This window comes from Kogia breviceps, chromosome 2 (genome assembly GCF_026419965.1).
Source record: "Kogia breviceps isolate mKogBre1 chromosome 2, mKogBre1 haplotype 1, whole genome shotgun sequence".
NCBI classification, from domain to species: domain Eukaryota; kingdom Metazoa; phylum Chordata; class Mammalia; order Artiodactyla; family Physeteridae; genus Kogia; species Kogia breviceps.
The window spans coordinates 158,597,727-158,614,697 of record NC_081311.1 but is presented as its reverse complement, the minus strand read 5'-3'; the positions used below and the strand labels follow the sequence as shown (position 1 = coordinate 158,614,697).

Below are 16,971 nucleotides of genomic sequence, written 5' to 3'. Positions count from 1 at the left end.
ACGTACATGCCTATGAAACTACACTGTCAGATAAAGCTCTGAGTTACCTCTCTGTTTCAAATGGATTAAAAACATCAACAACAAAAACAACCCCAAATGTATCTTTAATAGCAAGTGATCACAAACTTACATATTGAATATACCATGACAATGGAACTGCCTATTTACTAATCCCAAAAGAACTTTATGAAAAAAGCCCACAGATAAATACAAATTCCTGTAAACAACAGTATTTCCCCTTCAAAGAGTTTTTAAAACTTTTACAATATATTTGGGATGTCTTCTCTGGATATGAATGGAAGATTTCATCAAACAAAAATTTAAAGTACTGTATTTGACCTACAATGCATGTAACCTCATTATAATTTGGATCATGCTGTGGAAATATACTAAGTTTCTTCTGAAAGTTAAATTCCTTAAAAAGTAGTTAGGGTGAATTTCAATATTACAGTTATTCTATTCAATATACATTCTACTGAGACTGACAGTTCTATTCTAAAGCAATAATACTCTTCATTTGATTTTAGCAACATGTTATTCCTACTCCGGACAATAGGTAAAATAACAATTACATAGTGAATCACTGATATTCTTCCTCAGAAAACAGAAAGAACCTGCAAATGGGGTAGTGGGTTTTGGGTTTTTTTTTTTAAGTTGTCTGATGGAAAAACAACAAAAAAAATTGGGAGAAAAGTCTTTATTCAAATACTTCTAGTACAACCAATAGAAAAATGTCCTCCCCGCAAAAAAAAAACCCCACCAACGCTATACTGCCTTAAAAAAAAAGAATCAAATGAAGCCCTTGAGTATTTCTATACTTTCTCTTCACAGCAGCCTCAGAATTAGCTAAAAATATAAAGCATTTTAATAATATCTTCATAAAGGATGACTTTTTAAGTTAAAATTCCAACTATTGTACTTAAAATGCTGAAGTTGCTTTCATAAAAAAAAAACAATAAAATCAGCTTAAAATAAATTTATTGTACAATACAAAAAGTAGGTATACTGGAAAATAAAAGGTACATTAATATACAAAGCAAATAAAAGAAAGCTAAATAACACAAATGGTTTAATCCAAACACTAAGATAAAATGCACAACATTTATGCTAAAAATAAAGTATTTCAGAAAGGATATGCATTTCAAATGAAATGTTAATGATGGAAAAAAAAGAAAAACAAATATGCTAACTTCAAAATGCTTGAATATCAAGAATCAGTAATGGCATAAAACATTAAATCCAACAATACTGGGTACTTTTCAAGAACTTTATTTGAAAAGGTATTTAAAATACTGAAAGAATCAAAATAATGTCTTTAAATCCGGCAAAGGTTTTCCTTTTTTTTTTTTTTTTTTCAAATAAAGTTTGGGGGCCTATCCACAGTATCTTCCCTCTTCTTCCATTTATACCTTCCTACAAAAATTTCTGGATGCTCATCCTTAACAAGATTCTATAAACAAAGTAGCTTAGGTAACCCTACTCCATTGATAAGTGTGTATTTAAGCCTTACCAACATAGTAAGTGGCACAAATTAACATAATTTTGAAATCTATACAAATATGGACACAATATGAAACATTAAGTTTCCATTTTATAAAGTAAAACCTACCTCCAAATGAAACAGTAAAATGTAACAATTAGAGCGGGGGCGGGGTGGGGGGCGGGGAAATAAAGCCTGTTTTGCAAACTATAAATTTAGACATTCATTCCCCCAAAGCACAACAGCTCTGTGAAACTAATTCGAATGACACTGTTCAAAGGTATAGCAGAGGTAAGGCCTTCAGCCACACCATTCTCATGTAAATGGCCAAACCAGAAGAATCCAGTTAGGATATGCATCTGTACATCAGAGGAACACTGAATTAGCCATAAAATCCTTGGTAATATCCTCTAAAACCTAACATTAATTATTTAAATATATGTATAATACTTCAGTTAGGCCAAAAGACTTTTGACCAAGTTTGGAAAGGAACTTCTTTTCCTAATATCATAGTTCCCAAACTCATATAATCAAGACTTTCTATATCTGTATTTGCACTAGCATCTAAATCATCCAGGAAAAAACTTTTTGCTACACTACCATTACTTTTATAGACTTTACCCTACCACATGTATGCCATGATACTAAGAAACTATCAAGTTCTCCTTCTGACCTCACCCCTGCCCTCCAAAATCTTGAAGCTGTGGGGGAACTGTGGGGAGAACCAGAGAGGTATACAGAGGAAGGAAGAAGTGTGAATAGGTCCTACACAATTTTACAATCACTTTGCCAAGACTGACTTTAAACATTGTGAATTATTTGAAATTAGGTTCTGTAGAACCTATAGTCCTTTTCTTAAAAACAAGTTTTGATTCTCAATATTGCATTTATAGAACCAAACAAAAAGATTCAGATCTAACAGGCATTTTAGTAGCATACTAACTACCTTCAGACTGAATTCATTTCCTAAATACTCTAAAAGAATTCAAATAAAACAAACTTTATGAGATGTTATTATAATTTATCATAAAAGATTCATTAGCATTTGTGAAATTATTAAAAGCTAAAAACGAAGATTCACCATTCATACTTAAATATAACATGGAAAAAGCTACGTGGATATTACGAAAATAAAATTGTTCAGGTAAACATTTCACTTGAAGACACTCCCTGTTGCTCCTTCTGAGTAACCATTATAGCTTTTTAACAATGAAAAATGTCATGTTACATCTGAAATTCTTTGGCTGGAATGCTTTAATAACATAAGACACTCCTGTACATGACAATTCTGACAGAACAAAGGAGTTGCAAAGTGAAAAAGCAAAGACATTTTAAAGTGTTTGATAAAATTTTAAATAAATTTTTAAAACTTTAAAGCCAAAAAAAAAGTTAAAGCCAATCTACTACTAAAACCAGCATAATATCTTAAGCTAATTTTATAATCTACTGCTATATTAAATAATTTGGAATTTATTACTAAGTCTTCTTATTTTTGTATTTAGCACAGAAATACTTTCTATTGCTACCTGAGACATCATGTCAGTTTTAAAACTGGAAAAGAAAAAAACAAAATGGATGAAATTTATGAGTTCAGTGTGTGGGTTTCAGAACCAAGAAATTACAAATTTCTGTTACTATTTTAAAATGGGATTCTCTGACTGCATATATAGTTAAAATTTTAATTACACCAAGAAAATTTTTAAGAAATTTTTCCTTTCATTTTTAAAAAATAAAGCAAATTTGCTTTATTTACTTATAAATACTTTTTAAAAGACTGACAAATCCACTTTTTAATCTATTAACTACACAAAGATTAAAAGAAAAAAAAAAGCTTTATGGCTCAAGCACCCAAGGTTGAGAACACAAAAAACTCAAATAAATATAGTATGCCAGAAAACTAAAGATGTTTGAAAGGTTAAATGAAGAACATTCTGAAACTAGAACCCATTTCTTTAGCTTTTCTCTCCCAGACTTTCCATTCTATATACTACAGTTGTAGAGATGTCCTCATTTGACTCAGGTGACACTTTTTTCCATACTGTCTCTTTTAAAGCAAGTTCTTGTTGGAGACTTTCATAGTCCAATGGTCCAAAGGAATGCTAGTTGTTCAAGCAACATACATAATTTATTAGTGCACTTGAGTGAAGAAAGGTCCAAGCTATAAAACGGTATTTTTCAATGAATGTTATTAAAATCTGTTAACATTTTCACCCACCACCATCTGATGTTTTGCTCCATGTTACTCATGTTGATGCCCATGGAAGTTTCTATTCTGTTGGCTTTGCGTAATTCTCATATATTATTAGAAGTTACTTTGATTGGAACTAACGATAGGAAAATTTACTTAGTATGTGTCAAAATTTTTTTCTACTTATAAGTGCTTCATACATATTAGCTTCAAGTCTAGTTAGGTAATTTTACGCTAAACATTTTCCATTTGGGATGCAAAGAAATTTAAATTCAAAACAAGTCCTTTAGTGCAGTGAACAACAATGAAGACAAAAAAAAATCTTGTTCCTGGAATGTGAGCCCTGACTCCTTTAAAAAGGAGTATATATGTGCAAAAATATGAAGCCAAACACACTGATAATAAACAAATATTACCTTAAAATAACAGTGTCAGGAATATTGAATTAAATATTGCATTTCTACAGAAAAATACTTCATCTATGGTGACCTATAAAACTTACTATGAAGCTTTGTCAGGTCTCTCACTAATACTATAATCCTTTCCCATTTACATATCCATCCACATCAAAATAAACCTCAATTTAAGACTATAACTGACAAATATTAAGAGTAAAAACAGGCTTTCTCTTTATAGCATGTAGCACTTTCCAATTTGTCTTCTTTTAACAGAACCAATTTTTAAAAATATTGCTTAAAATAGCAGAAAAATGGGGGAAGGGAGAAACCCCTGCTCCTAGGCTAACCAGTTCCAATTTAAATAAAACAGTAATTTTTTTTTTTTTCTTTTTTCGGTATGCGGGCCTCTCACTGTTGTGGCCTCTCCCGTTACGGAGCACAGGCTCTGGACGTGCAGGCTCAGCGGCCATGGTTCACGGGCCCAGCCGCTCTGCGGCATGTGGGATCCTCCCGGACCAGGGCACGAACCCGTGTCCCCTGCATCGGCAGGCGGACTCTCAACCACTGCGCCACCAGGGAAGCCCAACAGTAATATTTAATATCTATGTACTATTGGTCCAGGATGATAATGTCAACAATTTTTTTACACTCATTTGTTATTAGTAAAGATATGAGGCCACTAACAAACTAAACTAAGTTTTACTTAAACTGGTGAACCTCATTTTCTCTCTCCTACAAAAAATTACATAATAATCTAAATAAGAATTTTGCTTACCCTTTGATCACCACCTTCTCTTCGAGGATCAAGTTTTTTTGCAAAGTGTCTCAAATTATCATAGTTATGGAAATTACACAGAGAAACAAGATCCTATAATTAAACAAAACAGGTATAAGAGACTGGCTAGTCATTGGCTATTGTTTTTTCACATTTTAATAAGTTACACTAATATTGTCCAACTTAACTACTATCTCATGGAAAGGACCATTGCATGTTAATAAAGCAGCATGATGCGTCAAAAAGAGAACTGAAATCAGAATAAGAAGACATGGGTTACAGATTTGAAAACATTGCTTACTAGCCTGACCTTAGGGCTCCACCACTCAAATTGTCTAACTGCCGTTTCCTGTAAAATGGGCAATATAATAATAGGCCACATGAAATAATTTTTCTATCAAATAACTATAAAGCTGCACAAAAATATAAAGAAATATTCTTGTTATAATCTATTTTAATCTATAAGGAATCCAATGTCACTCTCTAGTTTTTGTAAAATATGTAAAACTGAAAAATAAATTGGAATTTTAATTGAGAAAGTCTGCAGAAAAAATTATACTTAGTGCAGACTATAGAAGTAGTAAATGTAAAAATCAGAAGATAAAATATTAGCAGGACTTGGGTAACAACAAAAAATACTGAACTAGTTAAGAGTAGTAATAATTTTAAATTGCAGTATTTATCTCCTCAAAAAAAAAAAACATTTAAAGGTAGTTTATGGATAAAGATATTCAACCATGCAGATTAAAGATGACAGTGTAAACTATAATAATCTTTCATTTATGTTGGGATTTAAATGACTTCTCCAAGTTTAATATCTTTTGCTGAGTTTTTGGAAACTGAAAACTAATTATAACCATGAAAATTAAAATATGAGCATCAAACAAGTGTAATTTGTAATTAGTGATGATGATTATATGGGAGCTGTGTGGTGGAGGCAATTTAAAGCTCCTTTATGAACATGTCCATGGCTACCGAGTAACTGACAGACTGGCAGTGAGAGTGCCAACAATCAATAAACTCTGGAAATGAGTAAAAAAGTAGAATCATCAGATGGCTCAACTTATATGATCATTACTTTCATTAAGAAGATATGCTTACGTGACAGAAGTGAATTCCCTTAACACTGTTGCCCATCTTGTCCAGGGGAGGAGACCAGCACATCATGCCCATGACATTGGGGACAACTAAAAGAATGCCCCCAGCAACTCCAGATTTTGCAGGAAGACCAACCTGAAAATAATTTGAAAAAAATGGACATTCATGTTAACATTTTAAAATAAGAAAAGTTATGTCCAACAATAAGGGAACTGGTTAAAATATTATGGTATATATATCCATATAGAATTCCAACATTAAAAATGTTGTAGATATGTATTTATCAACATGTTTATAATACAGTAAATGAAAAGAGTTATAAAACAGTTGGGATATATTTAAATATAAGAAAAAATTTGAAAGATATACTCTAAGGAATTAAAGTAGATTATATCTACATTGTGGGGCTATGCACATTTTTATTTTATTCTTTTTGACTATATTTTCTTATTGTTTTATAATAAACATGTATTGCTTTTAAGTATGAAGTGATTTTCAAAAAATATTTTATGACTAAAACAATGAGAAATTATCTCTTCTTAGAAGATTCTCTATTGTATACTGGCAGAGAAATTCTAAAGAATAGAGATAAGATGGTACTAATTCAAATTAATCCTCTTCAAAACATTTAAGCTTACATTATATAAAATTTGACAACAATTATGATAAAATACAAAATTAATGTCATCAGGGCAGTGTTCATTAATGGCTTACTAACCATTCAGACCGCTTACTAGAAGTGATCTTGCACAAAAGTAACAAAACAAAATAATCACCTGAATGGGACCTACCAATTTACAGGGAATACCAGGGACAAAGGAAGGGACGTAATAAGCAAAATCAAAACTCTAAGAAACTGTACAGGAAAAAATGACCTCGTTTTTTCAACCAAAAATAACAAGAAAAAAGAGGTTAACGGGGAGACTAAAGATTTTAAAAATAATAATAGAGACACAACCAACCACAATGTATGGCCCTTATTTGTAACCCAAGTGAAACAAATTGTAAAATAATAATTAAGATAATCCAGATAATCTGAATATTGACTAAATATTTTTTAAAATGTATTTTATTGAAGTACATTTGATTTACAACGTGTTATTTTCTGCTGTACAGCAAAGTGATTCAATTATACATATATTCTTTTCCATTATTGACTAAATATTTTGATGGTATTAAAGATTAAAATTCTTTTCAAATTTTTATACATAACAATGGTGCTGTGTATGTTTTAGAGTCCTTATCATTTAGAATTACATACTGAACTATGAAAAGGGTGGGGGAAGTAGGTGTAATATAGATGAAACAAGATTGGTCATGTATTGATAATTACTGAAGTTGAGCGACGGGTAACTATTTATTTACTTTTATTGAACTATAGTTAATTTACAATGTTGTGTTAGTTTCAGGTATACAGCAAAGTAATTCAGTTATACATATATATATATATATTTTTAAGATTCCTTTCCCTTATATGTTATTACAAAATATTGAGTAGAGTTCCCTGTGCTATACAGGTCCTGTTGGTTATCTATTTTAAATATAGTAGTGTGTATATGTTAATCCCAAACTCCTAATTTATGCCTCACCCCCTTCCCCTTTGGTAACCATAAGTTTGTTTTCTATGTCTGTGGATCTACTGCTGTTCTGTATATAATTTCATTTGTATCATTTTTCTTTTAGATTCCACACATAAGTGATATCATATGATATTTGTCTTTCTCTAACTTTAAATGCATCTATTTTTCTATTTTTAAAATTTTCAAAATAAATTTTTAGGGCATTATGACTAGACTAGACATAGAATGAAACGAAAAGTCTACAATATTTCGTTAAGTGGCGAATGCACAACAGAGTTTAAAGGAGTATATATTTGTTAAGTTTTAACTTTAATATACTTTAAGTCCTTTAAAACATCTATGGCTGTAACCACTGATGTTAAACATCAGTTATGCACTCCTTCTGAACTTAAAGAATTCCTGAGATATGTAATCACCATAATATTAAACATTAGCAACTAAAAGTAAAGTCTCTACTAAGCCTGTACAGTGAAATGCCTTAAAAATAAAAGTGATAAGGTTCTATAAATTAAACTTCAAGTTCTTAACAACATGTCATAGACTGCTTAACTCTATTTCTTACCAATTCTGTAACAAATTAACCTTGAAAACAAGCCTCTCTCTCAAAAATTAATGTACAGCTCTAGAAGCAAAGTTCAAACTGTATTTTTAAAAGAACTAGTCCAGACTAGTTTCCTGCCAGAGAAATTAAGATTAAACAATTACTTACATGGAAAGCAAACTGCCCCGAGAAATCATACATGCCACAGGAATGCATCAAACTGAGTGTATTTCGAACTGCTTCAGGACTCAGTACTCTTTCACCAGTAATTGGGCAGAAGCCACCATTAGCCAGTGTTGCCGCCATCACACTAGCTGATTCACAAGTTACTTCAATGGAGCATAGCTAAAAGGAAGAAAAAACTAAATTCTGAAAATTTAGGCTCACATTATTTTTAGTAGTACAGTTGACCTCTAAGATAATCTGTGTGACCTGGTATTTCATACAGATCTGAAATATTTCTTCCAAAGGGATAACTTGATGACATAGAAAGATTTAAATGTGAACAATGTTCTAGCCCCTTTAAGGTTTATCCTAATTTGCCCAGTTATTCAGTCTTTTAATGGCAGACCTATGATAGGAAGAGCCAGCTCCTAAGCACTAAGATTTGTAATTGCCTCATGTGATATTCAAATTTGCTTAAATATTAATGCTTTCTGTAGGATACACAAACATAATTATTTTTAACTCAACGGGGGAAAAAAGAGCCGAGATCTATTTTTAAAATAAAGCAACATTCATCAGTATTTTGATAGTTAGCATCTACATGAGAAACTGATACTTTAAGAAAAAATTTACTGACATCTTGCCTGTAACAAAGCTCAGCATCCCCATATGGCAACATGCAAAGGACTAAAGGAAAAAAATCTAAGACAGTTCTAGCTTACATGCTCTGTGTGCCTAAAACCAAAATGTTACATTTTAAACCATTTATTAACATGCAAATAGTTATTTGATACTGACTATGGGTGCTAGATATACTATAATGAATGAAAAAAGTGAAGTCCAGGTACATTGTAGGGTGAAATTTTTGCATTTCAGTATAATCAAAATAATGGAAATAGTTTACCACACCAAACCCAAATTTACCCATAAAACTAAGACAATAAATAAGTGCTCTATTTTACTTTTCACTAACAGTAACCAAAACTGAGAGGAAAGTGGAAGAGAAGGAGAAGGTAGGAAGTAGGAAGAAAAAGACATGACAGTTCTCAACTTATAATTTTCCTTTCTCATACCAAGATCTTTAAGAGGCACAAAGGCGTTTGGAAATGGCAGTAAGGAAACTAACTGCAGTGAATTTGAAAACTGATTAGAAGCCACTTTTTGACTGACTTCCACTTTTGCCTATTTATGTTAAAACCCCTTCCCTATTTCTTCAAAACTACAGAATCTACTTATTATATGGACCCACATAGCAAAGACTTATAGTACAGATGATTTAATTATGAAAGGCTTTCTAAAAGAAGATTTAAACTCCAATGACCAATTTCTACTTTATAATTAGTATTAATGGAAATTTTGTCGTAAGGTGATACACTTCCAATTTGACAAATCGCAATTTAAGAGTACTCTCCTGGTAGCCTGACAGATGTTCAGTTAGATGCAGCCCTTCTCCAAAAGAGCAAGTAAGTTTTCTATGACTGTCTCTTGAGTTTTGCCCTGAAGTATAGAAATTTCACAGTAGATTAGTAGCACCTAAGCTATGACAGCCAAAGTTAAATACGTGTACCAAAGGAAAAGAAACATTAACATATGGAAGAAATCCATACAGGCTAAGGGAAAAAATAAGGGACACTGGATAAAAAGTAAATATGACACTATTTCATATAACATTTTATAGTTTCAAAGGAATTTCATATACATCTCATGTACTTGTCCAATGTAATGCAGGAAGTTAGGTCAAGCATATGCTGCTACAGATAATGAAACCAAGGTTCAGTAATTGAAACTAAGTCACATGGCTAAAATGTAGCCAGGTTAGACTGATTTTCTATTGATAATCTGGATTCCCAATTCATAGTTCTTCACAATAGGCAGGTGACAAACTGTGACCTGGACTTCCATCAAAATCTACTCGTTATCAAATTTCCTTATATATTCTTTACACTTACTAAAAGGTTACCTTAAAAAGTAAAGGCAGGCAATGTAAGGTAAAACAGAAATTAACAATAATTAATTTGTTACTACGTAGCTTCATATTACAAACTCATCAGAAGCACCAATGGCATTAAATCTGTAAGAATGAATTGAACTGAAAATATGGGGAGAAGAAAGGGATGTCCAGGAAGGCTATCTTGAGTTCTATACCACAGAAGATTATGTAAATGGCCCCCTCCCCCATGAATATGGAAAGCTACTCTAACTTATTAGAAAATCCATTATGTGACATTGTAGAAATGAACGAAACAAACAGAGAAAATGCCACTTTAGAATGTTGAATATGAACCTTCTGATAAAGAAACAAGTAACTCCTTCAAACAAAATTTTTAAACTAAGAAAACAGAGCTCGGTTTATAATAAAGAGAAGCCAATTGCTGGAGCTGTAAATTATTTTTCATACTTCTTGTATATAATATTTTTATAGAAAAAAACCATTTCCCTGTTACATTCTGAGACATCACTTTTTAGGAGATACAGACACGATATTGCCTTTAACAAGGACATTTTTTTGAAAGTCAATGGGAAATGTATTTTCTCTCTGCCTAAAGCCAAGATTTCAGAGACATCTATATTCTGCAAAATGTGACACACCCACTTATGTACATAATTCATACAGTTAAGATAAATTACCTGGAAATAGAAGTCTAATATACCAACCATGTCTGTGCCTTCTGGAAAACACTGAAAAAACAGAAAGGCAATTAAAAATATAGGCACACAGGGGAAAAAAAAATGCACACAAATAAAAGATACATGGAGATTAAATTTAAAATATACACGTTTCATTCTAATTGAGAACAAAATAGCACACAACCTATAAAAGGGTGCAAACAAGAAATAATGAAGAATAAATCAAAATTATACCACGTAATTATCTAGATTTCTAGATACTAGTTTAACTGGCAATGATAAACTGATTCATAATTCATGAACCAAGTTACTAGACCAGCCACTTAAAATTTAAAAATCAAGTGTAACCAGCAACAGTCAAGCGTTATGCTTTTGAGAAATGGGCTAATCCTTAAGCAAAATTTGCATTACTATAACTAGTCAAATATTTGAATACTACCAAATACAAATTGCTTGAATATTAACACTTTGATAGTATTAACTCAAGAGTGTTTTGCAAAACCTTTGCACCGTAGTCATAGGTAGCTGCTTAAAAGCTATTGTTGAGTTTTATTATACTTCATGTATTTTAATAAAATTTTTTATTTAATAAATAAAAGAATAATTTGAAATAGAAACAGAATTTAAAAACCTTTTTTTCTTTTAAGTAATATCCTATTGCAAAATTTCGATCTCCACTTTCTCTTTCAGACTGAAACCTAAAAGAAAAAAAACATTTGCTCCATTTATTTACTTTCTGTAAAAGCATGATTGTTCTGTAGGTTAATTTGTATAGCAAAGTGCAGTATAAAGAACACTGACCTAAGAGTCAAGGCTGCTGGATTCCAGTCCCAGTTCTGTCAACAGGTTAGCTATGTGGCCTTGGGCAAGTCATTTAAGTAACAATTCTTTCTGCCTTAATTTTCTCAGCTGTAAAATGACTGAAACGAACTAGGTCCTTTCTAGTCCTCAAATTTTGTGAATAAAGAAGCTAATTTTTAAATGATCAAATATTCAACTGTTAAAATTTACTATTAATTACAGACTCTTCTGACTCCCCCCAAAAGTACACTAAATAGTCAATTCCAACTGAGAGAATCTATGGAAATTTCACTGAGAGAGAGAGACATGAAATGGACCTTACAGCATTTGCTGAATTAATAACTTTCTGGGGGAAGCCTAAGAAATGGCAAATATTATACAGTATGAACAAAGTTATAAAAGACAGGACTTCATTAAAGAATGGCAAATATTCTGATGTATCTCGGAAAATAGTTTCATGGAGAAGAGTGGAGAAATACCAAACCAACAAAGGAGACTAGGACAAAATTATTAAGACTGATAAATGTTAAAAAATGTAATGGCTACTGATTACCTACAAAATGAAAGCTTGAAGGCTTTCAAACAAGTTCCCTTATCAGATCTACATTTTAGAAGGATAACTCTGACATCAGTTTGGAAAAAGGGAAAAAGTAAGGATGAATGATAGTAGAAGACTACTGTAATGAGAGCTATAGGAAGCCTTAAATTAGGTAGTGATGATAGGAATGGAAGGAGAGGTATGATCAAACATGAGAGCAGTGGACAAGTCTTCCGACCTAATAGGAAAGAGGAGAAACAGAGTAATGGTACAAAGCCTAGATTTCAAACGTAGTCTACAGAAAGGATGGCGATATCAACTGACATTGGGATCCTGAGGGCAACGAGCAGTTTAGTAAGGAAGAGAATGAGTTTTGATTTAGACAGATTTTACCTGTGGTACATTTAAGAGCTCCACCTATAAGAGTTCAGAAGGGGGACTTCCCTGGTGGCACAGTGGTTAAGAATCCACCTACCAATACAGGGGACATGGGTTTGAGCCCTGGTCCAGGAAGATCCCAGAGCAACTAAGCCCATGCACCACAACTACTGAGGCTGTGCTCTAGGGCCCGCAAGCCACAACTACTGAAGCCCACATGCCTAGAGCCCGTGCTCCACAACAAGAGAAGCCACCATAGTGAGAACCCTGCACACTGGAACAAAGAGTAGCCCCCGCTCACCGCAACTAGAGAAAGCCCATGCGCAGCAACAAAGACCCAACACAGCCAAAAATAAATAAATTAAAAAAAAAAAAAAAAGAGTTCAGAAGGCTGCTGCTAAAAGAGGAACTGTGTGTCACACTCTTCTTATTATTGATCAGGGGCAGACCAGCTCCTTCTAACTGCACGTTTTAATATTTCTATGGTCGGAAAAAAAATGTTGGATATGGAAAAGTTCTTGGAAATGAAGTTCTCATACTTAAAAAAAAATCAATATAGTATAGATAAAGTACTAACAATTCAGCAATGATCACAGTGCCTACCACATAGTTCTGTTCATCAAACATTGTGTTCAGTACTTACTATCCACTAGATAACAGGAATACAGAAATGAATTGGAAGATACTCTAATCCAGGTCTTAAGAAAGTCAGAGTACAATGGTGATGACGAGGCAAAAAGAGACACAGAATCATAGAATAAGTTCAATAAAATATGGTAATATGAGAGTACAGAAGGAAGGTGAGATGAGATTCATAAAAAACTTCCTGGAAAAGATCCTTAAGCTGATGAATAAAAGCTGGTAAGGCAGACAATGTGAAATACAAAGCATCACCTAGTTTAGTTTTCAAGCCAAAACTGCTTAAGCTTTATCTAATCACAAGGAAACAATCAGACCTATTCAAAATAAGGAATGTCTACTACAGCCCATGGGCCAGATGTGGCCCATGCTTTTATAAATAAAGTTTTTTGGAACACAGCCTCATAGTGTTTATTGCTTGCTTTCCTACTGAAACAGTGGAATTGAATAGTTGCAACAGAGACCATATGGCCCCCAAGTACAAAATATTTACTTCACAGAAAAAGTTAATTCCTGTTCTATAAGAAAATGGTTGGTACTCTTTGAAAAAAGCCAGTTAGTAAAATTTTAAAAAGGGTCTAGGGTAGGGGGACTGTTCTATTTTAAAAAGATAAAAAAGACATAACAAAAGTTATGCATGATACTGATTTGTTCCTGAAAAAAATAAAGGCCATAAAAGGCATTTACAGGACAGTTGAGGACATTTATATATTGATTAATATCATGATATTTTTAAATTAATGTTAATGTTCTTAATAAATGTGTTGCTGGCATTGTGATTATGAAGGAGAATATTCTTATTCTTAGCATACACATGCTGAGTAATTTACGGGTGAAGTAGCATGAGGTCTACAACTTAATTTCAAACAGTTCTGAAAAAAACCCCACATATATGTATACTTACACATATGTACAAGTATATGTATAGAGAGATACACACTTATTTTAAACTGTCCATCTAAAGAGAGAGACAGGTTGAGAAAAAGCAAATAAGACAAAATATTAATCAGAAAATATAAGTGAAAGATATCCAGATTTTCATATTTTGTCTTTCAACTTTTCTGTAGATTTGCAAATTTCAAAATAAAAAGTCGGGGTAAAAATCACGTTAGCCAGGCACAGAGTGATTATGGGAGGTAAGACAGTATTATAGGCAAAGAGAACATTGAGAAAGTGCCAGTCACTTAAGGTAAACTTAGGGTCTCTTCTAATTCTATGATTTCCCACAAGAAGTTTATCAAAACTAGTTAAAGCATTTTAAGTGTCCTCCCTCGGGTAATTTAGAAATCATACATTTCTCTCTAATGACCAAATTCTAATTATTTATTTACTGAAGTATACATACATGGAGTCACAAAACAGTATTTAAAATAAAATTCTATAATCTAATTTTTAAAAATAATTTCAAGAGATCTGACCTATCATAAAAACCTAAATCATAAATCAGACTCACGTTGCATTACTGAATCCAACATACTCATTACCAGCCATCTTATTCAAAAATTGCATTACCTATAAACCAAAATTAGAAAGTATTTTTAGTAATCAAAAACAAATATAAAGAATGTAGCATGAAAACTGAATTCTATATTGTACTTACATAGTCAAATTTTTCAGCATTATTCACTCCTTGCTGCAAAGAAATGAGACATGAATATGTTAATACAGGGCCCCACCCCAGTTAAGCTTTAAGTGAATACAATATCAAAATTCCAAACTGCTATCATTATAATTAATATACTGCACATTAGTACTTTTAAATCTAGGAAATACTTCTACGGTAATTTAATATTTACATAAGCTTTTTTTATGTGTTCTTACATTAACACCCATATGTTGAGAATGGATCTGAATTACAAAGGGAATGCTTTATTTTAAGTATAACTTTTCCCAACCCAAAGTTACAGAAGTTTAAATATAAGCTCCTCAAACCCCCTTATCCTTCATAACACCACATAATCTAATCTGCTAGAATGTATGTTATTTATTTAATTTCACATTTAAAAAAAACTTAAAATAAAGTTTTACCCTTAGCAAAGAATTAGGTATATATAAATTATGGTTTTCAATTAAGAACAATCTACTTATATTTCTAAAATAAACTTAAACCAGTATTAGAGTTAGAAAATGAGTTATGTTGCAAAGCTATCTTTTACAATTCTAGTAAATGTAAACATTCTGGATACATTTTACTAATGTAGAGAAAGCTCTACCTTTAATATCTCATTTGTTACAACAATACTTGAACTAAAAAAATTATATTTCATAGTCTAAAAAAATTAGCTACATTTGTATTTAGCGTTATGCCAATTCAGAGTATGGAAGATGTATTGTTTCATCACTTCTATTTCTGACATGTTAGCTACTGCAAATGTCAATAGGAAAAACCTATGTAATGTAGATCAGTTCAAGTAGCCAAATGGTTTCATTTTACCTCGGCGAAGTTTACAAAGCAGTAAGTTGTAGATCTGAAATCAAACGTATTAATTGGTGATATGCACCCAAAAGAAACAATACATCTCTAATTTTTAAAACAAGTTTAAAATGAAGTAATTTGACAACTAAAATTGTAAAAACGAAAATTTTTAACTTTACTCTCAAAAAACCCAAAACAATACACTTTAAAATTTTATTTGGTGGGGGGAGGGGACTTGTACCAAGTACTATTTAATTGAATAAAGCCAGGTTCATTATCCACTTTACAAGTGGATTAGGATGTGGCTGATAATGTGAGGCCCTACAAATCAACTTATTTGAGAAAGAATGTACAATCACATATACAATCAGTAGCTGGAAAGAACACCACACTATTTCATCAAAATCAGGCATTAACAAAGTTTAAACAAGTTAAGAATAATTTAGCTACAACCATATAGTAATCACTATCTATGTATTTTCTCTAAAGCGTCCTTTGACATATTTTTAAGTTTTCTTTCTTTATAATACACCAGAAATCAAAATGTAGAAATGTAACTCCAAAGCTGTTCAATGAAAAATAATTAAAAGAAGAAATTACCAACTTCATTGAACTGTTGCAGTTGTCAAAATATTCCATAGATCCTAATGCTGTAAAATATGTAACAACATTTAAACCACAAAAACCTTTTTAACCTTTGAAAAAGCACAAAAAACAACTCTTTTGGAAAAGGATGTCAGCATTTGCACTGGGATGTCACATGGATAATTACTGGTTATACAATTAATCAATGTAAAATAAACAAGTTGTATTTGAACTTTCATTCTCTGACCTAGACTGTACCCTATAAAACTAATACAAATTTTCTTTTTTTAGCTGTCATGTTCAATTTTTTAAAAACCAAAAACTGTCTCAACTCTTGACTATGGTCACATTCTTGGTCTACTTTGCAGCATACTAAATTAAAGTACAATTAAGTTTTACTTCTATGCTATTTTAAAGAAACAACTGGTATTTATCAATGTCTATCATTATATAACATTTTGGGTAAGCTACTTGAAATGTACTGGCAGATTATGTAAATAGGCAAAATAAAATATTTGAATGATTGCGTTGACTCAAGAAAGTCTCTACCCAAAACTTCCCAATTTAAATGTAAAAGTACTTGATTAATGTTTCTTCTTATTATCTACCTAGAAAGAGCATTTAATTGAAGTCAATGAAATATATTCCCCCCTGTAATCTCTTGGAAAGATTTCACATACCCCAGGGATATGTGGGATTTAGTAATCATTATAAGATGTCATGTCATTTTAATTTTGAAAAATTTACAGTATAAAGTTTAT

The 16,971-nt window shown here is 31.8% G+C and overlaps 1 protein-coding gene across 2 annotated transcripts in view; it reads right to left on the bottom strand.

Annotated features, from left to right (window-relative positions):
- The window catches only part of GLS (glutaminase), an 80,021-nt gene that overhangs the window by 30,177 nt on the left and 32,873 nt on the right, over positions 1-16,971 (bottom strand). Inside the window, exons 8-15 of one of the 2 annotated variants that reach the window (XM_059054657.2) lie at positions 14,810-14,842; positions 14,663-14,721; positions 11,485-11,551; positions 10,854-10,904; positions 8,229-8,405; positions 5,943-6,074; positions 4,842-4,934; positions 963-3,579 (exon numbers count right to left, since the gene is read on the bottom strand). In XM_059054657.2, coding sequence (XP_058910640.1) covers positions 3,433-3,579; positions 4,842-4,934; positions 5,943-6,074; positions 8,229-8,405; positions 10,854-10,904; positions 11,485-11,551; positions 14,663-14,721; positions 14,810-14,842 — 759 coding nt within the window. In that variant the 3' untranslated portion in view covers positions 963-3,432. Of the gene's footprint in view, positions 1-962; positions 3,580-4,841; positions 4,935-5,942; positions 6,075-8,228; positions 8,406-10,853; positions 10,905-11,484; positions 11,552-14,662; positions 14,722-14,809; positions 14,843-16,971 lie in introns of those variants that run through there. The other variant, XM_059054656.2, reaches the window with a different exon arrangement.